The sequence below is a fragment of the Mesoplodon mirus genome (genome assembly GCF_964341445.2).
Source record: "Mesoplodon mirus genome assembly, chromosome: 13".
NCBI lineage: Eukaryota > Metazoa > Chordata > Mammalia > Artiodactyla > Ziphiidae > Mesoplodon > Mesoplodon mirus.
In genome coordinates, this window is record NC_138989.1 from 16,923,345 (window position 1) to 16,949,985 (window position 26,641).

Sequence of the window (26,641 nt, forward strand, 5' to 3'; positions counted from 1 at the left end):
TGTCTGAAGTTTTTACAGTTGGCATTTTGTCACCAGAAGGAGAAGAACAACAGCAAAATAATAATAAAAATCTTCAGTGAATTCCCTGGCGGTCCAGTTGTTAGGACTCCGTGTTTCCACTGCAGGTGGCATGGGTTCAATCCCTGATCAGGGAACTAAGATCCCACATGCCACGCGGCCAAAAAGTTAATAATAATGCAATTATACTCCAATAAAGATGTTTAAAAAATTAATAATAAAAGTAAAAATAATAAAAATCTTGAATGTGAAAAAAATTTTAGGACAATTAGTATTTATTACTGTGCAGCCTGGCATGGGAAATGCAGACAGTGGGTGACTGGGTGCAGTTTAGGATGTAGCTGTGGGGCACATGAAATTGTTAGATAAAAACAGAAGACATGGACTTCCCTGGTGGTCCAGTGGTTGCGACTCCGCGCTTCCAGTGCAGGGGGTGCGGGTTTGATCTCTGGTCAAGGAACTCAAATTCCACATGCCGAGCCATGCGGCCAAAAAAAAAAAACCCCAAAACACAGAAGACATGATGTTATATTGCATGGTAGAGACCAAAAGTTGTGTCAAAAATTTAAAAAGCAGAATCATTTCATTAAAAAAAAAATTAAGCACCTGGTTTGCATCAGGCACTGGGTTTGGTGTTGGGATACAGGAGTAAGCAAGGTTGACAAGGTCTCTGCTCTCATGAAGCTCCCCAGCTACTTAGAATTTAGTGAGATGAGGAGTGGGAAGAGCATTCCTGGCAGAGGCAACTGCATGAGCAAAGGCCCTGAGGTTGGAAGGGACTTGGCATATTTCAGAAACAAAAAGAAGATTAGCTCAGAGGATGACTGAGGTGTCCTTAGTGAAAATGGTAGCAATAGGCAGTGACTGTATATCCTTCAGGACCTCGAAGATCAGAGTGAGGTGTTGGATTTTAACCTCAGGGAACAGGAAGCCATTGAAGGGTTGCAGAAAGGAGAGGTCTAGTCAGACTTGCCCTTTAGAAGAATCACCATAGCTGCCCTGTGGAGAAAAGACTGAAGGCGGTGAAGCTATAAGGAGATGGACCAACCCTCAGGCTAATGCAATAGTCCAGGGGAGAGAGAAGAGTGGCCATGACGAAACAGGGATGGAGAACATTAGACAGACATTTCCAAAGTAAAATCCACTTGGTGGTTGGCTGGCTGTGAAAATGAAAGAGAAGACAATGAGAAAGATCGACTCCTAGTTTGTTAGGTTGGGGACTGTGTGGATGGTGGCGCCATTATAAGGCCACCTACCCAATGACAAGGGACACCTAAAATTAATGATCCAGTAGGAGAGTCAGCCATGGAGACAACCACCATCACACGCGGTACAGTGAAATGTGCTAAAAGAGAGAGGCTAACAGGGCCTCTGGGGGCAGAGAGGGAGGGGGGATAGGTTCTGGCTGGGGAACCTCAAAGACAAAGAGATCACAATAAATGAAGCAGTTGGAAGGAGGCTGGAGGCAAGGAGGCTGGGAAGGTGGCAACATGATGCAGAGCTTGGAGAAGACCTATGTGGCTGATGCATAAAGTGGGTGGAGGTGCCCCTGGGAGGCCCTGCATGCCAATCCAAGGAGTCAGTAAAGAGAAATTACACCGTGTTCTAGAAGAGGACTTGGTCCTTCTTATAGTTTAGAAAGTCACTGATCAGCGTGTGAGAGGCAGTAAAATAGGTGTTCGTGCCCTATCTCTAGAAGGATCATCAGAAATCTCTAGTATGGTAACCTTCTTTGGAGTAAAACTGGGTGGTTGGAGAACAGGGATGGGGAGGCTTTTTCATTCTTTATTCTTTATTCTTATTATTATTTTGTAATTTGTACCATATAGATGTATGTATTCGATACTTTAATACTTAAAATAATTATGAAGGAAAAACATGTACTGGTAAAAAGCAGACTTTGGGGTCAGACAGCCATGCATTTGAACCCTGGCTCTGTCAAACTTGTCGCCAGATTTGTCAATATTTGCATCTCTGAGGCTCAGTTTCCTCATTTGTAAAATGGGGATGATAGTAGTTCTTACTTCAAAGTGTTGTTGGAAGGATTAAATGAGATAATATATGTCAAGTGCCAGTACCACAGGAAGGCTAGGCTAAACAAATGCTGTTAGTATTAACAATTAATAATGGTAACTTAGATGGGTACACACCCCCTCCGAGGATGTCTCAGCTTGACACATGGTGGGGGAGGGGTGGGGGGAGGGGTGGGGGGAGTCGGGGAGGAGGCAGAATCAAGGGAAGGGATTTGGAATCAGACTCAGCTGAGGTCTGCCTCTCTAAGCCACCTCTCTAAGCCACAATGACCCTCGTCTGCAAAATGGTGACGCTAGTACACCTCCCTTCTAAGATCAAAGAGCTACTGGATGGGCGCAATTAGTCAACTGCCAAGAGCAGCACCCTGTGAGTTATGAGTTGTGAAGATGAAGATTTTCGGGATGGCCTCTCTCTCTCCTCCTCTGTCTCCCAGGCCCCAGGGGCCTTTCAGTCTCTCCTCTCTGCCCCCCAGTGTGGGGTGGGGTGAGGTGGGGTGAGGGGACATTCTCTAGAAAGTGAAGTTTCCTTGTTCCAATCCGGGGAAGATTCAGGAGAAGTCTCAGAGGCAAGGCCTTAAGAAGGAGTCCCTGAGCCCGAGCTCCCTCTACCCCTCTCTCGCTCCTGCAAGACAGCCACGTTGAAGGTCGCTGGCGCGACTCATCTGTGGCCAGGCTCGTGGGCGGCGCCCACACATGCGGAGCCTGCCACCCACAGGGAGAGTGCGGTACTGCAGGTGAGGGTACCAGAGAAGCCCCCATTCATCCAGTCACCCTTCCGTCAATCACTCAGGGCCTTTCCTGAGTAGGCAGGAGGGTCCCTGCCCTCATGGGGCTTACAGCCTAATGGGAAGAATACCAACAACACAAGTTCTGGTATCAGCTTCACAGTCTGTCTGCTTTTTGGTGAAAGCCTTTGTTTTTATAGCACAAGTAATAAATATTCATTGTAGAAATTTTTAAAAGAAAATTAAAACCCAGACATACTTCTCTTAACACGTAAGTATAACCCTTACAGCATTTTTCCATGCACTTTACCAAAATGGAAATATACATTTCATCATATTTCGTAGCCTGCTTTGTTGTGTTTAACAGCTTTATTGACATATATTTCACAGACCATACACTGGTACTGTTTTAGCTTAATGTAACAGCAGATGATTAATAATAATACAATACAAATTTCTTCTATTTGTTGAGCAAGATGCTAAGTGTTTTTACACATATCATCACATTCAGTCCTCCCAACAATCTTATTAGGTGGGTACGTACTATGATTTTCCCCATTCTGCAGATGAAGAAACTGAGACACAGAAAGGTGAAGTGATTTGTCCAGCAAAAGTAGCAGAGCCAGGATTTTAATCCAGCTTTGAGGGACTTCCTGGGTGGTGCAGTGATTAAGACTCCGTGCTCGCAATGCAGGGGGCCCCAGTTTGATCCCTGTTAGGGAACTAGATCCTACATGCATGACTCAACTGAGTTCAAATGCCACAACTAAGGAGCCCGCCTGCTGCAACTAAAGACCTAGTGCAACCAAATAAATAAATACTTTTTAAAAATCCAGCTTTGATTGAGAAACTGAGTTCTTAACCATTTTGTTATGACTGCTCTGTGCCAGGCTGTATGGGAATTCAGAGGAATCTTAGAAAAGGGTGGGGGGAGGGGAGCTCTCCAGGAGCTCAGAGTGGAAATGAGGAAAAGGAATAGTTTTCAAACACAGTGTAGTGAACTTAAACTTCACTGGGGTACCAGAGGCCAGGGGCACGGTGTAACCAGGAAAGGCTGCCTGTAGGAGGTGAGAACTGAGTGGGGTGCGTGCAGACAGAGATGCACAACAGGGTGGGAAGGGCATTTCCAGACAGGGGAGGCCAGCCTGTACAAAGCCTCAGGTGCAAAGCTGATCATCTCTCTCCTAGTTTAAAAGCAAGTCTTCTCAGTACCCTTTGGGTAAAATCCTAACTCATCCTAGCCTGTAGGACTGTAGGGCTCTACGTTCTTTTTTTTATTTTTATTTTTTAACATCTTTATTGGAGTATAATTGCTTTACAATGGTGTGTTAGTTTCTGCTTTATAACAAAGTGAATCAGCTATACACATACATATATCCCCATATCTCTTCCCTCTTACGTCTCCCTCCCACCCTCCTTATCCCACTCCTCTAGGTGGTCACAAAGCACTGAGCTGATCTCCCTGTGCTATGCGGCTGCTTCCCACTAGCTATCTGTTTTACATCTGGTAGTGTATATAAGTCCATGCCGCTCTCTCACTTCGTCCCAGCTTACCCTTCTCCCTCCCCGTGTCCTCAAGTCCATTCTCTATGTCTGCAGGACTCTAAGTTCTTGCTCCTTCTCTCCCTTCACACCTCTAACGTTAAGGCACCATATGGAATTCTGGATACAGTACCCCTATCTTTTCTCTGTGGTGATGTCTGCCTGGAAAACTCTCCCATCTCCCTTCCAACCAAAACTTGTCCTTGACTCACTCATATTTATTTGGGGGATGGTGGCATGACTTAGATGTCACGTCCTACAAGAAGCCTTCCCTGACTGCCCTTACCTAGTCCAGGACAAATGCCCTTCTGCTCTGCTTCCATAGACATTGTTCCCCCTCCCCTAATCATGGCAATAATAATAGTTAACAAAAAATTATTGAGCACTCACTTTGTGCCAGGCACCGTGCTAAGGTCACTTGAGTTTGTTTTCTTTTTTGAATTTTATTTAATTTATCTTTTTATACAGCAGGTTCTTATTAGTTATCTATTTTATACACATCAGTGTATACATGTCAATCCCAATCGCCCAATTCAGCACACCACCATCCCCACCCCACCGCAGTTTTCCCCCCTTGGTGTCCATACGTTTGTTCTCTACATCTGTGTCTCTATTTCTGCCCTGCAAACCGGTTCATCTGTACCATTTTTCTAGGTTCCACGTATATGCATTAACATACGATATTTGTTTTTCCCTTTCTGACTTACTTCACTCTGTATGACAGTCTCTAGATCCATCCACGTCTCTACAAATGACCCAATTTCGTTCCTTTCTATGGCTGAGTAATATTCCATTGTATATGTGTACCACATCTTCTTTATCCATTCGTCTGTCAATGGGCATTTAGGTTGCTTCCATGATCTGGCTATTGTAAGGGGTGCTGCAATGAACATTGTGGTGCAAGTGTCTTTTTTTTTTGAATTTTATTTTATTTATTTTTTATACAGCATGTTCTTATTTGTTACCCATTTTATACATATTAGTGTATATATGTCAATCCTAATCTCCCGCATTTTTAATTTAATTTTATTTTTTTGTGGTACGCGGGCCTCTCACTGTTGTGGCCTCTCCCGTTGCGGAGCACAGGCTCCGGACGCACAGGCTCAGCGGCCATGGCTCACGGGCCCAGCCGCTCCGTGGCATGTGGGATCTTCCCCGACCAGGGCACGAACCCATGCCCCCTGCATCGGCAGGCGGACTCTCAACGATTGCGCCACCAGGGTAGCCCCCGCATGTGTCTTTTTGAATTATGGTTTTCTCTGGGTATATGCCCAGTAGTGGGATTGCTGGGTCATATGGTAATTCTATTTTTAGTTTTTTAAGGAAACTCCATACTGTTCTCCATAGTGGCTGTATCAATTTACATACCCACCAACAGTGCACACCCTCTCCACATCCTCTCCAGCATTTGTTGTTTGTAGATTTTCTTATGATGCCCATTCTAACTGGTGTGAGGTGATATATCATTGTAGTTTTGATTTGCATTTCTCTAATAATTAGTGATGTTGAGCAGCTTTTCATGTGCCCCTTGGCCATCTGTATGTCTTCTTTGGAGAAATGTCTATTTAGTTCTTCTGCCCATTTATTGATTGGGTTGTTTCTTTTTTAATATTGAGCTGCATGAGCTGTTTATATATTTTGGAGATTAATCCTTTGTCCGTTGATTAATTTGTGAATATTTCCTCCCATTCTGAGGGTTGTCTTTTCGTCTTGTTTGTAATTTCCTTTGCTTGTTCACTTGAGTTATTGAAAAGGTATCAGAGTGATTAAACGTGCAAACTTTGAGGCCAGACTTCTTGGATTTGAATCCCGGCTCTATCACTTAGAGGGTGTGAAACTTAGGCAAATGACTTCACCTCTCTTTGTGCCTCAGTTTCCTCATCTGCGAAATGGGGATAAGAATAGTAGCTATCCCATAGGAATGCTGTAATGACTACAGTAATGCATGTGAAGGGTCCAGTACATGGTAAATGCTTAATAAATATTAGCTAATAACTATTATCCTATTAAGTCCTTGTAATAACTCCAATTCACAAGTGAGACTCTAAGAGGTCACTTAACTTGCCCATGATTACGTAGCTAAGTAGCTGACCTGAGACTTGAACCTGATACCAAGGTTCATGCTGTACTGCACCCTATTGTAGAACCTATCGCATTGGTTGTAGTAACTGTTTATTTGTCAGTCTCTCCCTCTAGACTGGGTGTTCCATGAGGTCGCTGCTGTTGCCCCAGTCTAAGGACACAGTTGAGACCCTAATTAAATGAATGAATGATGCTAAGCATCTCAGACAAGTTATTCAGATGATGGAAGTGGTGGTCATAGCACCCTTCTAGCGTGCTTGGAAAAAAGCTTCGGTGCCTTCTGCATAGTGCAGGCCAAATACCCCTCTGCTCTGCTTCCATAGAATCTGTACCCCTCCCCTGACCATGGCAAAAATAATAATGAACGATAATTGAGCACTTAATTGAGACTTGGGATTAGTCTCTTGGCAGACAAATATTTATTGGTCCAGGAACTGGATGAACTCTTAGCTGGGAGAAACCACAGGAGAAGTAGCAGGCAGAATGACCCAGATAAGCTTTCCCCTAAGCAAGCCCTGTCCTTGGCTAGGCAGCCTCCCCCAGCCTCCCTCCAATCCCTGCATCAGCAGCTGGCCCCACTATTGAGGTGCCTGCCTGCCAGCTCCCTGTTGCAAGGAAACAGAGCACCAGAGACCTTAGTGGCTTCAACATGAGTGTAAACATCACCAGCTGCCAGAGAAGATGACGTCAAATCCAGGCCTGGCTGGCCATGGCCTTGGGGAGACTCCCTGCACAGAGAGGCCAGATGCCCTGGGGTTCACTGTAAGAGGACGCACAAGCTGGGAACTGCCAGCTCAGCACCTTGAAAACACATTTGATGGTTCCATCCATTCTCAAGGACCCCATGACTTGAAATATTTTTCTTTCCAAACCTACTGAAGTCAGAAATTATTAGCTCTTTTTTTTTTCCTTGCTAATCCTTATTCAGAGCATCAGATTAGCATGAGCTTGACAGGGTGACCTCTCGGAGTTGGTGTCGTTCTACCTAAAGCAAAGTCTGTATGGCTTTGAGGTTAAAAGAACTGGCTTGAGTCCCACACTGCCTGAGTCCACCACTTGCCTAAAGCTTTGTGATCTTGGGCAATTTCCTTCACAACCTTGAGTCTCAGTTTCCTTATCTGAAAAATAGGGAGAATAGTATCTGGCTCACAGGATCATGGTTGGGATTAATGTATATTCAGTGAGGTCCTATCATGTGCCAAGTGGTCACACCAGTGAACAAAACATAGTCCCTGCCCCCATGGTGTGTGGTGAGGAAAGGCAGACAATAAACCAATAAATATTTAATACAGCAGATGGTGGCAAGTGCCACAAAGATAGATAAGGCACAGTAAGGAGGATAGAGTGTCAGGGCGGGGAGGAGCTATTTCACTTCAGGGTGGTCTGGGAAGGGCTTTCCAATAAGAGATGGCTTCTAAGCAGAGCCCTGAGTGAAATAAGGAAGCAATTCATGTGGCTACCTGGGGGGAAACTCTTCTAGGCAGAGATATGAGCATGTGCAAAGGTCCTGAGGCAGGGGCATGCCTGGCATGTTCAAGGAAAGGCAAGAATGCCAATGTAGCTGGAGTGAAGTGGGCAAGGGAGCAGGTAGACTACATGATGTCAGAGAGGTGGCTGCGGGCAAGGTGTGTAGGACCTGGCAGCCCACTGTCAGGACTTTGGCATTTACTCTGAGATGGGAACCACTGAGGATTTTGAGCAGAGGAAGAAGATCATCTGACAGGTTTTAAGGGATCCCCCTGGCTGCCACGTAAGAATAGGCTGTAGAAGGGCCAGGTAGCAGGGAGACCAGTTAGGAAGCTGTTGCAATTGCCCAGGTAAGAGATAACACCTTTGATTAAATTGGTAGCAGTAGGTGGTAAGTAGCTGTCAGATTCTTGATAGAAAATGTGTGTGTGTGTGTGTGTGTGTGTGTGTGTGTGAGAGAGAGAGAGAGAGAGAGAGAGAGAGAGAGAGAGAGAGAGAGAGAGAGGGAGATCAAAGGTGATTCCAAGGTGTTAAACTTGAGGAATGGAGTGCCCATTTACTGAGGTGGAGAAGACAATTTATGTAAAGTGTTTAGCATAGATGAGGGCATGAAATAAGTGCTTAGTAAATATTACCTGTTCGTTGTATTGATGATTTTGGTTTCCTGGGCTGTCTAAACTCAGTCACCCAAAGCTTTGCAAATGCTGAGCATACCTGGCAATAACATCATAGACATCATGCCTGAGAATGTACTGTGGGCCAAGCATACAACAGACAGAATCTTTACCTAGCACTACCACCCTGCAAGATGTATGAAAGTCCTATGAGAAAATAAACATTTGTTGAATTTTTAACATATCCCAGGCATTGGGCATTTTTCACTTAATCCTGTCTCTAACACTGAATTGTAAATTGCATGAGAGAGACCTTATAGCTCTTGCATACTACTGTGTACACCTGGCACATAGTAGCCACCATAGTTAATATTTATTAAATGAACCATCATTATTATGGATAGAGGGTGAGTAACTGCCCCAGGCGGGGCTGTGTCTTAAATTACTGTTTGTCAGATAAAGGGATGAATAAGTGCATATTACATTCCCATTTTAGAGAAGAGGAACAGTTGGGGGCAGACCAGATTTGAACCCAGGATTTCCTGATCCTTGAGCTTGGACCCTTTCCATGGCTACACTGTGGGGCTTCACAGCCCCTCTGGCTGTGTTTGAGGATGACTAGGGATTTGACAATCCTAATTTCACCATAACATGCAAAAACCCAGGCTACTCAGAGAAAGAAAGATCAGATTGTGAAGCTCTAGTAATATGATCCGAAATTTTTGTTTTCATGAAACTGCAGGACCTTAAAGCATTCGTTTTATCTAACTTGCTCAAGGTCATACAGGCTGTGTTGGATGGAAACAAAATGTGAATCCAGTCTTACCACGCCAGAGTCCCTGTTTATTCCTCTAAGTAGAGGTTCTTAACCTGGGGCACAGGACTCTTAGGGGGTGTCCGGATGTACTTTATAGTACCTTGTTCCCCCAACATTGTGTGCTTAAACTGTGTGTGCTTAGGAGCAGTTGCATTTTTTGTGAGGAAAGGATTCATAGCTTTCATTACATCCTTAAAGGAACCTACGGTCAAAAAGTTTACTTTCATTTTATCTTATGTATCTATTTTTTAACTTTTATTTTTTAAACTGTTTTTAGATGAGTAGAAGGAAGAAAAATGACAGGGGGGTGGGAAAGAATTGTAGAGATAAAATATAACAGATGCCAATTGTTTCCCGTTGCTATTCATTCATTCACTCATTCATTCTTTCATTCATTCAACAAATTTGTGTTGAGCACCTGTTACTTGCCAGGCACGATTCCAGAGTCTGGGGATGCTGCAGTGGCAAAATCTTTTGTCTCCCCTGATAGAACATAAACTCTGTGATGCCGACAAAATATTGTAATAATGATGATGACAATTATTATTATGTCCTGGTGCCATGAAAAAAATAGCGCAGAGTCAAAGGATAGGGAGGAGGGGAAATGGCATTTTAGGTAGAGTGGTTTGTGCTCGGAACCTCCTGTTGCTGTGTATGGACTTCAACGAAGGGAGCGACCCCGGATGCCAGGGTGTCCTCCACAAACCTTTCTTTTGCGCTTAACCTCACCAGGGTGCTGACCTTAGGGAGCAGGGAGTGCACGCAGGAGTGCAGAGCGCATGCTCCCTCTAGCTCTGCGGCTCCGAGCTTTCAGGCTAGGACTCTGCGGGCCCGGAGGACAGTGCGCAGGCTCCTCGGGTTAAAAGGCGCCGCCCAATAGGAACTTCCCTTTGAGGTTGTGGCCCCGCCCCCACAGCCAACTTTTCTGTTTCCGCTTCCGGCGCTGCGGCGGTTCTGGTCGAAGATGGCGGCGGCAGCGGTACCTCGGGTTTCTGGGCTGCTGGGTCGTTCCCGGCTGCTGAGCCGGCCTATGTCGAGTGGCGCCCACGGCGAGGAGGGCTCAGGTACTGGGACTGGGTGCGCAGGGCGGGCCTTGGCCCCACTGGAGCGAAGAGCGGCGGGACTGTGACCTTGGCTTGAGGCCTTGGGGGAGGGAGAGGAGACCCGGGCGTATTACCGCCAGGCCTGAGCGTCGTGCCCCCTCTGCAGCTCGCATGTGGAAGTCCCTCACCTACTTCGTGGCGCTCCCCGGGGTGGGAGTGAGCATGCTGAACGTGTTCCTGAAGTCGCACCACGGAGAGGAGGAGAGACCCGAGTTCGTTGCCTACCCCCATCTCCGCATCAGGTCCAAGGTACCCCTTGTAGTCTCTTCGAGTGTCTCTTCCGCTTTTCATTCCAAATGCCAAGTTCTTCATTCTCTAAAAGCGTGGGTGCCGTGCGTGTACAGTCTCTCATTCAGTTCTCCCAAACACATTTTTATTTTCTCCGGTCATATCTCACTTTTCTTCCTCAAGGTCGTACAGTAAGTGCCCTTCAGTTTTCCTTTCTCCGAGTCATCCTACCTTTTGCCTTCTGATACTGTTCTGAAACGGTTGTCGGTGGTACACAACCTGGAGATTTGGGAAACTCCCTTAGACTGGCGAAGTCGGAAGGCGGTTCACCTTTCTAAAACCTGGGCATCTGGAAGCTCCTAGCTGCATAATGAAGAGATTGACCTGACAGCTTCTGTTCACCTCTGTGCTAGTTATCATCCCAGCTATGTCATCCTTTGGCTATTGATGCAGATATATTATGATAATTATTACCTCACTTAGCCCAGGTAGGACTGGAAAATTAAGCAGGATCCTTAGATTCAGAAAGAATTTTTGAGTCTGAGCGCCACTCCCACCCTTGTACAATAGAATTGGAAGCCGTGCAGTAAGGTTTCTTAACCTCAGTACTATTGACATTTGGGGCTGGATAATTCTCTTTGGGGTGAGGAGGGGCTGTCCTGTGAGTTATAGGATGTTTAGCAGCATCTTTGACCACTAACCACTAGGTGCTAGTAGTATCCGCTTCTCTCCCCAAGATGTCTCCAGATACTGGCTTACGTCCCCACAGGGGCAGAATCATCCTGGGCTGGAAATCACTGCCCTAGAGCAATGCTTTTCAAAAGTAGCATGCAAAATAACTGAGGGTATGTTGCAGTTTCCAATCCAGAGATTTGTTTCAGGTCCAGAAATCTGCATTTAAGTAAGCATCTCTGCCCCCATACCCACCTCTACCACTCTGATACAGGTGACGGGAGGATTGCACTTTCAGAAACACAGCGCTGATGTACAGTTACCAGGGAGAGGCTTTTGAGTAACGAACTTGAGCTTGCTTTTCATACTGTCTACACTATGGGCTCCCCTGGAATTTATAAGAGCTCCCTTAAATCATGGGAGGGCTGAAATATGCCAGTAGTTAAAGGACTAATTTCCATTTTGTTTTTATGTATTATCTGTTACTCACCCTATTTTAGGCAGTTCGTGGTAGTGTTGTTTCTGAACTATTTTCTGGAATTGCCTAATGGACATCTTCACTCCACAGCCCTTTCCCTGGGGAGATGGTAACCATACCCTATTCCATAACCCTCACGTGAATCCGCTTCCAACTGGCTATGAAGACGAATAAAGAGAACCTGGGCCATTACCCAGTGGGGACCACAGCACTGGTTTGGACCATTACTCTGCACACATGGACCAGAAAAGTGTTCGAGACCTTAAGCTCACCTTCTTGTATCCAGTGATGACCATTATACTTCATGACCATTATACTGATTTTCCGTCCCTTTGCTTATGGCAGGAGATGGCTTAAATAAATAACTTAGTCATGAGCTGAGAGTTGCATTCTTTGGTGGTGTTTTTCCCTCAGAAATTAACATTGATGTTATTTCTATTTCTGCAGTGAAGGTCTGCGGCTGCTGTTTGCAGTGTTTCAGGTCCAATTCAGGCCTCCAAATAACAATGTTTGTAACAGGCCTGGCATTGGTTTCTTGTGCCTGGGGTGGATAAAGCAGATACCACAAGTCAAGCTAATTAAGGGTCAAAATTGGGTCCTGGCAGACTTCGGGTGGCAAAGACACCAGCATTTGCTGAAGAATTCTCCCTGTAGTCAGATAATTTTCTCCAAAGGTGTCAAGTTCTCATCTTGGGTCATCTCTCAGCTCCCTTAAGGCTGGAAGGGTCAGAAACTTTTGGAGAAATAAAGGCAGTGTGACACATTTCTGCATATAGAACTGGCTTTATTTGTTTCTGGAATTAAAACCTTCTTGTAGCCATAGGAATTAGGAGAGATCACCATTAAAGAGCAATTAAGATTTCCTCTTCAAAATTTAAAACCTTTTAAGTAGTTGAGATAGTGGGAGCCATTTTATGGGCAGGATAAAGTCAAAATAGCATGAGGAACAATCAGAAAAAAATTATTCCCTCAGTAGCAGTTATAATAACATTTGTTTTATTCTCAAGGCTCAACCAGACAGTTTTGTGGTAAGATTCAAGAGCCTGTAAGGTTTTGACTGGCTTGTGGCCAGGCTTATTTTGGGACAGTTATACTTAACTCCAGCTTGCTGCCTGGACGTCCTCAACTGTGTTCCAAATATCTTTTGTATAATGGACCTTAACCTGTCAAAATATAAATGCAGAATGTATTGCAATGACATGAAGGACTGGTCACATTAAATATGACGTTATTAATTGGTAAAGTGGAGAAGAGATAATAGGATCTAGGACTTCTGTAAATCAAGTTTCATACTATATGGGCACATAAAAAAAATTGAACCACATTACTCAAGATACGCAATTGTGGAGACTACATGACATTCTAAAGTGTGTAAGTGCTCACCTGATCCTGACATTTTTTTGGGTGCCATTATATAAACATTTTAAGATATTGGTGTAGCTTACTGTGGAAATTTTAGAAATCAGTGGTTTCCATTTGCTATATGATGCTACCTAGCATAGATAAATCTTCATTTTAAAATTATAAAACTCCCCCCAGTGTATATATGGGATGTGTGGGGTTACAGGGTGGTAGTTCCATAAAGTGTACCGAGTTTCAGGGGCAAATAATGATAGAAACTAAATGTTACAATTTGTTCCATCTTCATGATTTCAGGCATTACAGGGCAGGGTGGGTAAAGGAGGCAAATAAAGTGAACTCTTTTCTCCCCCCATTTAACCAGATGCAGCATTTCGGCACTTTTATGATACACAGGTTGACTTAATTCATTTACTTAAGTTGAAAGCTGGCAACAGCAAATCTTTGCAATTTAGGATCCTCCTGCATAGCCACTCCAAGGATCTTAATTGCTGAACTACACCATGAACTCTGAGATGGTGTTCAGTGTTCTTGAAGCTTTCACATCTTAATATGAGATCTGACACCTCTTAAGGTAGGGAACTATTAAAAGCTGTCTTCCTCTTGGCTAACCCAGTCCACCAGCAATCTTAACAGTTAAGTTACTATATAAAAATAAAACGGTGCTCCCAAGCATTGATCGAAACTGTTGTGCTGGGAACCCTTTCCAAAGCATTATCTCCCTGAGAGAAAAGAGAGATCCTAACCAGTTGCTTCCATGAACAGTAACCCCAGTACAGTGTACAAGTAATGTCATTCGAAGCATAACTCAGGCAACCTTGGTCATCCTGACAAGCTTATCAGCATTTACATACAAGACACATTTAAAATCGATCCCAGACCAAGTATTGCAACCATAATCCCATTATTTAGCAGACTGAGTTCCTGCTGATGCCAAAGCCAGAAATTTCAAAGCAAAGAGTGACTTTTTTTCATCATCTTTTACAAATGAGAGAAAAATATCAAGAAGGAGGACAGGAAACTCCTCTCTCCTAAATTCATCAAATCGATGCTGTCTTCACAGCTTTAACTGACACGATCCAGAGTCCTCAATTTCCCAATTTGAGGAGTCCATTTTCAAGGTGACTGTCAAGGTCAAGAAGAGCTTTCAGGCTTTTCTTTGCCATGGCCCATGAACTCCAGTCCTTCAATAGGAATCTCCTTCTCCTTTATTGCTTTCTGATGGAAGAAAACACATGATAAAGGTCTACATGGAGCCTGAGGACCAAACTTTATAAATATGGTGGTACAAAAGTAAATCCGACTGGACCATAAGGACTACCAAACATGATTCAAACCCCATGCTTTTTAACATAAGATTACAAAGAAATTAACTGTAAAACCAGAGAGATTGGAAAGAGTTAACATCAAAATTCAGAAGTGGAAATTAAACAGTATCACCACTATTGTGACAGACACAAGTTCAAATCAGTCCCAGGACTTACTGGCTATGTAACTTTGATCAAGTCTAACTTTCCTATCTGTTTATTGGGTAAAGACAGCAGCTCCACCTGGGATTACTGAGGATGTTTTTTAAGTTAACTAACTGGGAGTGCCTTGCCCAGGGCTGTTCTTACGATTCAGATCAGTTTCACATTCACTGGGCTGGAATGAAGATGTTCTAGCTAGTCAAGAGACAATAAAATAGGCCAATGAAGGGAATATAACAAAAGGAGATCCTCCATAATGTCTAATAGGCCAGAGAGGCTAACACCCCCCCTTGTCCCTCAGCAATATTGGAAAAGTGCACCACCGCAAAATCCAAGGAAACTTGATTCTAGTGAACTTCGACTAATCACTTCCTATTTCTGGGCGTGAGTGTTTGATGCATAAAATACAAATAACTATGCCCACTTTGCAAGTTCAGGTTGAGCACCAAATGAACCAAAGAATGTTACTGGGCTCCGTAAAAAGTAAAGTGCTGCAAAAATATTTAACTTTGTCATTCGGAGAGATACCAGGCAGCCTTGGTGACAGTAGGGGAGAGAACTACTGTCACTGGTCTCATCGAGGCTTTTCTTCACCCTGCCAGTCCCAACGCCCTCAAGGTACGATGCGTGAGGCCAGGGACACCGTAGAGAGAAGCCGGTGCCTGGGGTAGAGGCGAGAGGACCCGGGCCTCAGCTCACCTGAACACACTGCTGGTAGCGCTTGAAGAGGTTGGTGCACGGGTCCCCGGAGCAGTCCCCCTTGAGGAATTTCTCAGCAAACCAGCGATTGAAGCACTGGTCGTACTCACGCTTCATGTCGGTGCAAGCCTCCCCTACGCTGTTCATGGCGTCGGCGGTGGCGGCGCTCTCGGATGTCATCACTTCTAAGCGCGTCGCTAGGCTTTACGAGAGGACGCACTACGGGGGCCGAGCAGGATAGAAATGTGGGCGCGGGCCGTGTGGCTGGGCCTTCGAGTGTCGGCGGGCGGGTGCCGGGGCTTCCGCTCCAAGGCCGATCCTCAGGTAGATGCTGGGGCGTCTAGGCGGGTGCCGAAGCGGGGCGGGAGGCGGAGCAGGCCCCACCCGTGACCCAAGCCCTCCGCCTCATCCTCCCCCAGGGAAGCCACCGGGTCACGGCCGAGCTGATCGAGCACCTGGAGCGGCTAGCACTTGTGGACTTTGGCAGCCAAGAGGCCGTGGCACGGCTGGAGAAAGCCATCGCCTTCGCCGACCGGCTCCGCGCCGTGGACACGGACGGGGTGGAGCCCATGGAGTCAGTTCTGGAGGACAGGTAAGCTCGCGACTACGGCCCTCGAAGCCTTGCCTGCGGCGCCTTCGCTCCCAGTTAAGATGAAGATTAGTGTCTCATTTCACAGAAGCGAGATGCGAGAACTTGCCCACGGTCACCCCGCGGGTGCTTTCACTCTTTCCCTTGTTCATTATGGATCCTGTCCCTCCCTTGTAGAATCCTCGAGGGCCCCCAGTGTAACTAGGAACAAAATCCGAACTGCTAAGCTTCACTTTCGAGGCCCAACTTCCTAGAGTCCCTCCCTACCTCACCGAAGTACTGCTTTTATCACTCCAACCACATTGGCTTTTTTACCGTTTCTCCAACACGCCAAATTCGTTGCTCCTCTAGGATCTTTGCATTAACTCCTTATCCTGTCTGGTTTTCTTCTTTTTTTGGCCGTGCGGCATGCGGGATCGTAGTTCCCGGACCAGGGATCGAACCTGCGATCCCTTCAGTGGAAGCGCGGAGTCTTAACCACTGGACCACCAGGGAAGTCCCAGGGTTTTCTTCTAATATTTTTCTTGATAATCTTATTTTTGTTGATTTGTAATGTTTCTTGTTAATAGAATGTGAGCTCATGTCTGATTTCCTTGCTGCTGAATTCCTGTCTCAAAAATTTTTAATGTACATATTTTCTGACCTAGTGGTTCCCTATGGAAATATCTGTGAAAGTGCATCAAGATGTGTTCACAAGCGCCCAGGGTATGCAAATCTGTTTATAATACAAAACAACAGAAAAGAAACAAAAAAACCCCAGAAACATTTTAAGTGTCCTTCATGGCTAAATACATCATCATAGTACACTGGAATATTTGGCAGTTAAAAATAATGAAATAACTATATATGCTGATATGGAAAGGTCTCCAAGATATACTTAATAAAAAAGGCAAAGTTCAGGACATCGTGTATGGTATTATCGATATTTTATGTGTAATCTATTTTATATACTCTGGTGTATACATTAAGTTTTGTTTTGTTCCCTGAAAGGGCATGCAAGAAACTGTTAACGATGGTTAGTGTTAAAGAAGATGGGAATGCAGGGGGAAGATTTTTTTGTTTTTTGGCTGTGTTGGGTCTTCGTTGCTGTGTGCCGGCTTTCTCTAGTTGTGGCGAGCAGGGGCTACTCTTTGTTGTGCTGTGTGGCTTATTGTCGTGGCTTCTCTTGTTGTGGAGCACGGGCTCTAGGTGTGTGGGCTTCAGTAGTTGTGGCACGCGGGCTCAGTAGTTGTAGCACATGGGCTTAGTTGCTCCGTGGCATGTGGGATCTTCCTGGGCCGGGGCTCAAACCCGTGTCCCCTGCATTGGCAGGCTGATTCTTAACCACTGCGCCACAGGGAAGCCTAGAGGGAAGTTTTAACTTTTCATTTTATACCTAGGGCCCAAAACACAAATGCCTAAGGGGGCAGAGTAATAACCCAAGTAGTGAAGTAGTGTAATGAAACAGGGAGGGATGGGTCTTTGACAAAGCAGCTTATGAATACTAAAAGGGTGCAGCCTCTACCCACCTCTACCAATTTTTGCCAAATCTTAATACATTTTAAAAGAAAATGATCTTTTTTGAAAAGCAGACTTGTTTGCTGTTTGGGACTGCAGCTTCTTAGAAAGGATGGGTATATAGCCTATAAAGATATGGGCAGTCTACAACTCTGTCCTAGCCTTTTTCTGATGGCATTTAAAAAAATAAACTCCTGGTACAGGTGGGAGAAAGAAAGCTGCCATTAGTCAATGCCAGTAGGGAGAGACACACTTATCTGTAACCATAACCTTCATGTAAAGTGCTTGCTAGCCTCATGGTCTCACTCCAGTCTTCCTTTTTTTTTTTTTTTTTTTTTGCGGTACGCGGGCCTCTCACCTTTGTGGCCTCTCCCGTTGCGGAGTACAGGCTCTGGACGCGCAGGCTCAGCGGCCATGGCTCACAGGCCCAGCTGCTCCGTGGCATGTGGGATCTTCCCAGACCAGGGCACGAACCTGTGTCCCCTGCATCGGCAGGCGGACTCTCAACCACTGCGCCACCAGGGAAGCCCTCACTCCAGTCTTTGATTCCTTCAAATCCTCTATTTTGTAATCTTGATGCTTAGGTCTAGGGAGGTTAACCGATTTGCCCAAAGTTACAGTGTTTCAAAACAGAAATCTGATGTCATTCTCCTGCCCAAGCCCTTCAGGTGGCTTCCTAGTGCTCTTTAGGATAAAAAGGAAAGCTTCACCATAGCCTGTGGGGCCTCATTTAACCAAGCTTCTGCCCACTTCTTCAAGACATCACTTTCCCAGAGCTCTCCATTCTTTCCCCTTGTTAGAATTCTGGGCTCTTGCCTTTACCCCCATCTCAACGCATGCATTCTTTTTTTTTTTTTTTTGCCTCACTGTGTGGCATGCAGGATCTTAGTTTCCTGACTAGGGATCAAACCCGTGTTCCCTGCAGTGGAAGCGCAGGGTCTTAACCACTGGACTGCCAGGGAAGTCCCCGCATTCCTTTTTTTTTTTTTTTTTTTTTTTTTTTGCCTACTTAATTTCCTTTCTTCAGATTTCAACTGTCACTTCCTCAGGGAAGTTTTCATTCTTCTGTATTGAGTCAGGTTCTCTTTCAGGACCTGTGGCTCTCATGGTATTCAAAAGAGTTGTAATTTTACATGTATTTATACATCAATTTAATTGATATTTGATTCTCTGCCCCTCTCCTACTGCTCATCCACCTCACAGGGAGCATGTCTGTTATTGCTCATCTTCATCTAGCACTGAGCAGACACTCAGTAAATGTTTGTTGAATGTTCTTTATTATCTATGGGAAAGGGGGGAATAGAGTGCAAAGAGCAGTCAGAATTTCCCAAGGCATCTAGAGGGTAACTATAAAGAAATGCAACTATTACTCAGGGAAGAGTTTGTGGAAAAGATGAAGAGGGATTTGGTTCTGGTAGCTGGAATAGTGACTTAGGATTCAGTGATTTGCAGTCTTGCCATAAATTAGGAAATCAGTTTGGGGTAATGATTCCATTTTAGATGTGACATTTGTAGGATTTTCATGTTGTGAATGTCCTGCCTTCACTGACATTTGAAATGGAACCCAGTTAAGTGAAGACAAGTGTTAAATGGTTTTAGGTGATAGCCACACTAGCTGTAAAGGTCCTGACTGGCTAACAGAAATCTCTTGGCCCAAAATAACCTATCATTTGTTTTGAGCTAAAAAGCATTAGCATGCTCATGTACCAGGCACTAAGAGTTTATATGCGTTATGTCTCAGTAATCACACATAATCCCGAAAGGCAAATACTAGTATCTCCGTCATAGATGAAGAAACCAAAGCTCAGAGAGGTTATGTAACCTGCGCCAAAGTTTCACAGGTATTAAGAGGAGAATCCAGGACTTGGAACTCAGAGCTTCTCTCAAATACTGCTCTAGATATGCCCTCTAAAGTCAGCCCCAGGAATTCCCTGGCAGTCCAGTGGTTAGGACTCGGTGCTTTCACTGCCGGGGCCCGGGTTCAATCCCTGGTCGGGGAACTAAGATCCTACCAGCCTCGTGGTGCAGCCAAAAAAATCAATCAATCAATCAATAATAAAGTCAGCCCCTAGAAACTTTATCCTTTTTCATCTCAGATCCAGCGACTGACTCAGGTGACATCTCTGATTGCAGCCAAATAACTTCAATGCTTAGGATGTCCCTCAGAGCCTTATTTGCCAGATCACTTAGCTCTCATTTCAGTCCGCATGAAACTAGAAATAAATTAAAAGGCTTGTAGATGGAAGTAGAGTGGTGCCCAGAGAAACAACTCCTGGCAGCCTTGATAGCAGGGAAGAGGCAGAAAGAAACTAATAAAACAGCAGAACTGTTCCATTGGTCAGCCCAAGGGCCAACAGAGGCACTTCTTCTGCCATGCTGCCATAGTGCTTTCCATGCAATTAAATGCATTTCCCACAGTTACTGGTTTAAGTGCCTTGTCTGTGAGCTTTAGAGGGCAGGGATTTCTAATTCACAGTCAAAAGTTTTCTCAACCAGGGTCTTTCATCTGATTGAGGACACAGAAAGATCAATGGACTCTTTTTTCAAGTCTTGCAAGGATGGTACATAACTAACAACTAGCCCAGATGCATAGAAGTTGTCCTACGTATCTGGACTAAACGCTCATAATAGAACCCTGACTGAGAAAGATGAGGTGAGGTAGACATTCAGTCAGTCATAATTGATAGGCACTTAAAAAGCTCATATGGTCTTGTCTGGTGTTTTGTGCATGATTCCAAGGTCAAGAAAAGTTAAGCGACTTGCCAAGTGAGGGTTCTGCTTAGTGTGCCATCCTCAGAGACCCTGGGTTCAGTAGCCTCTGTTTAAGAAAATAGGGAGGTGTGGATTTATTCTACAAACAACTCCATCTTAAATAGTAATTAGGAGGAAAATGTATGATATTTGAAGAGGTGAATTTTGTCTTTCTGGAAATGTCACTTAATAGGAAACCCAATTACCAAACGAGTGAACAAATCAATTGCTACCTACTGTTGGGAAGCAGTAGCTTTTAACCACCTCTTGGCAGTAGTAGTCTTTTTTGTCAAAATCTCCAAGCGCCCAGGAACAATTAGCAGCCTCCAGTCCCTATGGTTTGGGAGGGTTGTGAGTGATTATAGCAGGTTAAGTGCATAGGTATTCTCTGAATGAATAGTGGGGACTGAGGTGTACCTGGGGTGTACAAACTCTTTTTGAAAAAAGAGCAGGTGCTATTCAGTGCCCACCTCCTGTTGCCCTAAGAATGCAAGCCCAGCATTACCAGACCTTCTTTTTAAACATCATTTCATTTAATTGTCCCAGCAATTCTCTGAAGCATTTTACAAACAAGGAAAGGATGCAAGGAAAGGATACATGGAAAGGATAAGTAACTTGCATACAGGCCATGTGCAGCTCTGGGGTTTGAATTCTGCAGTGATTCAGGAGCCCAGTCTCTTAGCCATTTTGTTATATTGCCCAACAGAAATATAAACCCCAGAAAGTCCAATGGTCACCTTTGCAGATTACTTTTATTTTTGTTCTCCAAGTTTCCTTGAATGAGTATGAGTGCATAATCCTAGTATGGTAAAAAAAAACAAAACAAAAAAAACTAGTGCAACCTTCACTTTTTTGGCAAGAAGCTTAAGGTCTTAGAAAGATCATACTTGTTCAAGGTGACACAGTGAAGATGGTGCCAGTCCTGGAATAGAGTCCAGCTTTCCACTCTTTGTACCATGAATAGGTGTTTGTCATGTCTTGCCCAGGGCTGGGTGCCCCAAAGAAATAGAAGAACCAATCCTTTCCTAAAAGAATCTTATCATTACAACTTGGCCTTCTATGCAGCCTTTACCCAGATGTTTATGTCACACCCTTGCCCCGTTGTCCCATTAGGTTTAGCCCACAGTCTATGTCTGGCTCAGAGCAGAAAGAGCTTGGCTCTTAGTGATTGAGCAGACTGCTTATTTTTCAGCCCAGGTATCTGGAAGCCAACTCAAACCTCTTGTCATGCACTTTTAAACCTTAAAACAGTAGTGAAGCCCCACAGATGTGTTCAACTCCTGTTTGGTTTCACTAGTTTGCCATCTGGATAGTTTAATGAAACCACTAAGCCCTGAAAACAGTGTGAGATTCTTCAGCTATGTTCGTGGCACATCTTGCAAGGGCAGGTGCTTTTACATCCACAAAGGTGGTTGCGATGAAAAAAGCACTCATCTTAGGGGTACCAGAACCGGGCTCGGATCCCAGTCCTGTCACTTAGCAGCTTAAGTTATTTATAACCACTCTTCAGCAAGTTTCTGCACCTTGCTCATTTCCCATCACCCCCCCAATCCAGCTGTTTCTCTTTTTTTTAAGTGTATACATATTTTTTTAATGTATTTTTAAAAATTATTATTTATTTATTTTTGGCTGTGTTGGGTCTTCGTTTCTGTGCGAGGGCTTTTCTCTAGTTGTGGCAAGCGGGGGCCACTCTTCATCGCGGTGCGCGGGCCTCCCACTACCGCGGCCTCTCTTGTTGCTGAGCACGGGCTCCAGATGCGCAGGCTCAGTAGTTGTGGCTCACGGGCCTCGTTGCTCCGCAGCATGTGGGATCTTTCCAGACCAGGGCTCGAACCCGTGTCCCCTGCATTGGCAGGCAGATTCCCAACCACTGCGCCAGCAGGGAAGCCCTCAAGTGTATACATATTTTTAAAATATTTATTTGGCTATGGTGGGTCTTACATGGGATTTCATTGCTCTGTGCAGGATCTTTAGTTGTGGCATGTGGGCTCTTTTTTTTTTTAAATTAACTTATACATTTTTGGCTGCGTTGGTCTTTGTTGCTGCGCGTGGGCTTTCTCTAGTTGCAGTGAGGAGCTACTCTTCGTTGTGGTGCGTGGGCTTCTCATTGCAGTGGCTTGTCTTGTTGCAGAATACAGGCTCAGTATTGTGGCACACAGCTTAGTTGCTATGAGGCACGTGGGATCTTCCCTGACCAGGGCTCGAACCCGTGTCCCCTGCATTGGCAGGCAGATTCTTAACCACTGTGCCACCAGGGAAGCCCGGCATGCAGGCTCTTAGTTGCGGCATGTGGGAACTAGTTCCCTGGCCAGGGATTGAACCTGGGCCCCCTGCATTGGGAGCGTGGAGCCTTAACCACTGGACCAGCGGGGAAGTCCCAACCCAGCTCTTCCTTGACCATGGTTAAGGAGTGACATCACCTGTTCTGAGGACCTGTCCCTCACCCAGGCTGGGTTAGTTCCCCCTATCTAGTCCCTTGGCAAGCACTGCTTACCTCTGTTAGATTTAATATACTGTAATTGCCTTACCTATCTCCACCAAAAGCAACTTACCCATAGTAATCATCAAAAATATTAAACATATCAATCCTGAGGAATAATTACCACTTACCTCACAGGGTTATTGAGAGAATCTATAAATGGTAGGCTGTTATTTGTTCTACTGTTGACTACAGCTCCTCCATCTTTCAGCAGTGACTATAACTCAAGAATATGCTGCTCCCTTGTTCTCCCATATTGACCCTCTCCACCCATGCCCTAGAAGCCATGTTCTGAGAAGGTAACCTTAAACTTCTGGTTTTGTAGATGTCTGTACTTGAGATCTGACAATGTGGTAGAAGGCAACTGTGCTGAAGAACTACTACAAAACTCCCATCGAGTTGTGGAGGAGTATTTTGTGGCTCCCCCAGGTATGTGTTGCCCAAAATGGCTTAACTGACTGTCCCACAGTAAACTAAGAATGCAGTAGGAACTGTGAGGCCCAGATTTGCTATGTGAAAGCACTTTGACAAGTATAAAGTGGCAAAAGGGTAAAGGAAGTCAAAAGGTAAAAACTTCCAGTTATAAGTTAAATAAGTCCTGGGGATATAATGTACTGCATGGTGACTCTAGGATGTTAACTAATCTTATTATGGTAATCATTTTGCAATATATACATGTATAAAATCATTGTGTTACACACCTTAAACTTATACAATGTATGTCAATTATCTCAATAAAACTGGAAATAAAAAAAACACATTAATAACAACAAAAAACAAAGTGTATACAGGTGGTGACACTAAGGTGGCAGTAGATTCCAGGGGTCACATTCACCTCTAGGGGCCAGGTGTTAACAGGAATGAGCAAAACAAAAACAGGACCGAGGCAGGGAGAGATGTGTAGAGTGGCAAATCTGGAGCTCAAGCTATGCCTAAAGGGGCAGCTGGCATGCGCTGCTTCTCACTCAGTGCCAGGCAGGAATGGGAGCCCATCTTCCCAGAGAACCTGGACATCTGGCATTTTGTGTGCTATTTCCCAAATTTTAAGTGTTAATTCAAGATTTAAAAAAATAAAATACCAAAAAAAAAAATACCATGAAAATAAAACATACCTGCTGCAAGCCAGGTGCATCCTGTGATCAATCTGCAACCCCTAGTGTGGAGATTTGCATCTTTAAACCTCACTGTAACTATTTTAAAACTCTGGGCCAGTAATAAAACCCAGAACCTTGGGTAGCTGAACTGCAGATAGGTGAGCCCTCAGAGCTACTGCACCCCTCTGGACATTGGGGAATGGACTAGCCTAAGCACTCCAGGTAGATGGCTTTCCAAGTGCCAGCTTCAAGTTCAGGAGACATCCCTCAGTGGAGAACCATCCTGAGCAGCCTCCAGAGACAAACATCAGTCCTCTGGCTCAGGGAATACCTCTTTGATCAAGACCAGCCAATTAAAGAAAAGCTCTGGTTGAAGCAAGGATGAGAAGGAAAGCTAAAACAATTTTGAGCTCATGCCTCTGATTAACTAAACCACCTCAGTTAACTGTGGAGAGAAATAAGATTTTATAATCTCTCAATCTCAGTGTCTGATAGCTGTTGCTGTTTCAGCAGACATATCCATTGATCACATATGCTGTTTCTCAAATAGAACCTTGTGTCAGACTTTGCTTCTTGGGAAAAACTGAGTTCACAGTCATAGTCTCTCCTTCCTCTCCCATATGTATATAAATGTCTAATTAACCTGTCTCTGCTACTTACTGAAAAGTGTGCATTGATTAGGCTTCACTTATAACTGGTTCTTTCAGATACTCATAGCTAGAAAAACAGTGTAATAGCTACACTTATTTCCATCGCTTATTTTTCATGACAAACCAGTTAGCTCAGTGTAGAGCCAGTTGGAAAGCAGGCTCAACTATAACATTCCTTTTTGTTATTGTTTTCTTTTTTTTTTTTTTTTTCTTTTTTTTTTTTTTCTTTTTTCTTTTTATTAGTTTCTGCTTTATAACAAAGTGAATCAGTCATACATATACATCTGTTCCCACATCCCTTCCCTCATGCATCTCCCTCCCTCCCACCCTCCCCATCCCACCCCTCCAGGCGGTCACAAAGCACCGAGCTGATCTCCCTGTGCTCTGCGGTTGCTTCCCACTATCTATCTACCTTACGTTTGGTAGTGTATATATGTCCATGCCTCTCTTTCGCTTTGTCACAGCTTACCCTTCCCCCTCCCCATATCCACAAGTCCATTCTCAAGTAGGTCTGTGTCTTTATTCCCGTTTTACCCCTAGGTCCGTCATGACTTTTTTTTTTTTTTTTAATTCCGTATATATGTGTTAGCATACGGTATTTGTCTTTCTCTTTCTGACTTACTTCACTCTGTATGACAGACTCTAGGTCTATCCACCTCATTACAAATAGCTCAGTTTCGTTTCTTTTTATGGCTGAGTAATATTCCATTGTATATATGTGCCACATCTTCTTTATCCATTCATCTGATGATGGACACTTAGGTTGTTTCCAGCTCCGGGCTATTGTAAATAGAGCTGCAATGAACATTTTGGTACATGTCTCTTTTGGAATTATGGTTTTCTCAGGGTATATGCCTAGTAGTGGGATTGCTGGGTCATATGGTAGTTCTATTTGTAGTTTTTTAAGGAACCTCCATACTGTTCTCCATAGTGGCTGTACCAATTCACATTCCCACCAGCAGTGCAAGAGTGTTCCCTTTTCTCCACACCCTCTCCAGCATTTATTGTTTCTAGATTTCTTGATGATGGCCATTCTGACTGGTGTGAGATGATATCTCATTGTAGTTTTGATTTGCATTTCTCTAATGATTGTTATTGTTTTCAAACAGGTAATATCTCTTGGCCAAAGCTGGATGAAAAAGAGCCCTTCTCACACTGCTGAGTAGCTATTCTGGGAAGGGGTGCCCTCTAAAAACGTGGAAGTGCAATGACTATTTTGTTACGAACACTAATGTTCCCACCTCCTTCAGTCACCTGAAAAAAGTGATGGTTAGGTATCTCTTAGTAACTAACTCTTTTGAAGACAGAGTTGGGAAAGATCTAGCCAAAATAAGGCAAATAGTCCCTGATGCCAATGGAAGCAGAAGGTATTGCCAGTTTCCAAGGAAAAGGATCAATTGTACTCACAGGCTGTTCTGTACGGAAGATTTTATCCCCTTCCCAAAAGACTGTCTACCAAACTGCATTTAAGTTAATTTTTCTATTTATGTAACTGTTAGACATTGCATCTGATCACTATGTGATAACCTGAGTTGTCCTTTTCAGTTGCTGCTTCCATTGACTTGAGCAGCCTTTTATCTTTACTGAACACACTTAAACTTGTTCTTGGGTACCCACTCTGTTCCAAGCAGAGGGCTGACTTTCTGCTAAGGTTAGGAGGCAGCTTTGGGAGGTGATGGATATGTTTATGGCCTTCATAGTTGTGATTTCATGTGTGTATACTTAACCCCAAACTCACTGAGTTGTATACATTAAATGTACAGCTTTTTACAGGTCAACTGTATTTCAATAAAGTGGTCTAAAAAAAAAAAAATAGCCCTGGGCCTGTGACAAAGTAGGCCCCCTGCCCCATGATTACTGAACTGAACAGAATCCCAAGACAGTGGGGTTTTTTGTTTTGGGGTTTGTTTTGTTTTTTTAAAGCTCAGATACCAGGGACAAATGAGACAAATTTAGGAGTGAAAGTGATAGAACCAAAACTTTTTTGGTTTTTTTTTTCCCCTAACCAACTGCCAAGGTTGGTTTTGGCTAAGAATTTCCCAATGATCTTTATGCTGGTGCCCACTTTTAAAAGTCTGTTTTTAGCCTTCCCATTCCCTTCCCCTATCTGCAATGCGCCCTCTTTTCTTTAAAGCAGCTTAATTTACACAGTTGGCCTTGAATTATAAGAGAACCCTGAACCTGCCCTTGGGATTGAAGTTCTCAGACCACCATCAGAGCAACATCTTTATCCCCAAATAAAGTAATCCACTCCTGCTCCTTACCAACTGGGTAC

General features: G+C 44.3%; 3 protein-coding genes across 3 annotated transcripts; 2 read left to right on the plus strand and 1 right to left on the minus strand.

The window, feature by feature from the left end:
- Positions 1 to 10,233: 10,233 nt before the first annotated feature.
- Positions 10,234 to 12,160, plus strand: COX6A1 (cytochrome c oxidase subunit 6A1). The gene is made up of 3 exons (XM_082640949.1): positions 10,234 to 10,362; positions 10,508 to 10,650; positions 11,870 to 12,160. The coding sequence occupies exons 1-3, from the start codon at positions 10,263 to 10,265 to the stop codon at positions 11,951 to 11,953; spliced, it is 327 nt and encodes a 108-aa protein (XP_082497075.1). The 5' UTR covers positions 10,234 to 10,262; the 3' UTR covers positions 11,954 to 12,160.
- A 115-nt stretch (positions 12,161 to 12,275) lies between these two features.
- TRIAP1 (TP53 regulated inhibitor of apoptosis 1) lies at positions 12,276 to 15,486 on the minus strand (the record flags this gene model as incomplete). The annotated part of the gene is made up of 2 exons (XM_082640952.1): positions 12,276 to 14,356; positions 15,307 to 15,486. 2 exons carry the CDS (start codon positions 15,484 to 15,486, stop codon positions 14,273 to 14,275), a joined length of 264 nt encoding a protein of 87 aa, XP_082497078.1. The 3' UTR covers positions 12,276 to 14,272.
- Positions 15,487 to 15,504: 18 nt separating this feature from the next.
- Positions 15,505 to 26,600, plus strand: GATC (glutamyl-tRNA amidotransferase subunit C). The gene is made up of 4 exons (XM_082640948.1): positions 15,505 to 15,630; positions 15,726 to 15,898; positions 22,948 to 23,051; positions 25,476 to 26,600. The coding sequence occupies exons 1-4, from the start codon at positions 15,550 to 15,552 to the stop codon at positions 25,526 to 25,528; spliced, it is 411 nt and encodes a 136-aa protein (XP_082497074.1). The 5' UTR covers positions 15,505 to 15,549; the 3' UTR covers positions 25,529 to 26,600.
- Positions 26,601 to 26,641: the final 41 nt, after the last annotated feature.

Coding starts and splice junctions, on each gene's coding strand:
- COX6A1 (XM_082640949.1), top strand. CDS start 10,263: ATGGCGGCGGCAGCGGTACCTCGGGTTTCTGGGCTGCTGGGTCGTTCC. Junction 10,363..10,507: donor CCACGGCGAGGAGGGCTCAG/GTACTGGGACTG, acceptor CCCCCTCTGCAG/CTCGCATGTGGAAGTCCCTC. Junction 10,651..11,869: donor ATCTCCGCATCAGGTCCAAG/GTACCCCTTGTA, acceptor TTCACTCCACAG/CCCTTTCCCTGGGGAGATGG.
- GATC (XM_082640948.1), top strand. CDS start 15,550: ATGTGGGCGCGGGCCGTGTGGCTGGGCCTTCGAGTGTCGGCGGGCGGG. Junction 15,899..22,947: donor GAGTCAGTTCTGGAGGACAG/GTAAGCTCGCGA, acceptor CTGGTTTTGTAG/ATGTCTGTACTTGAGATCTG. Junction 23,052..25,475: donor GTATTTTGTGGCTCCCCCAG/GTATGTGTTGCC, acceptor GTTTTCAAACAG/GTAATATCTCTTGGCCAAAG.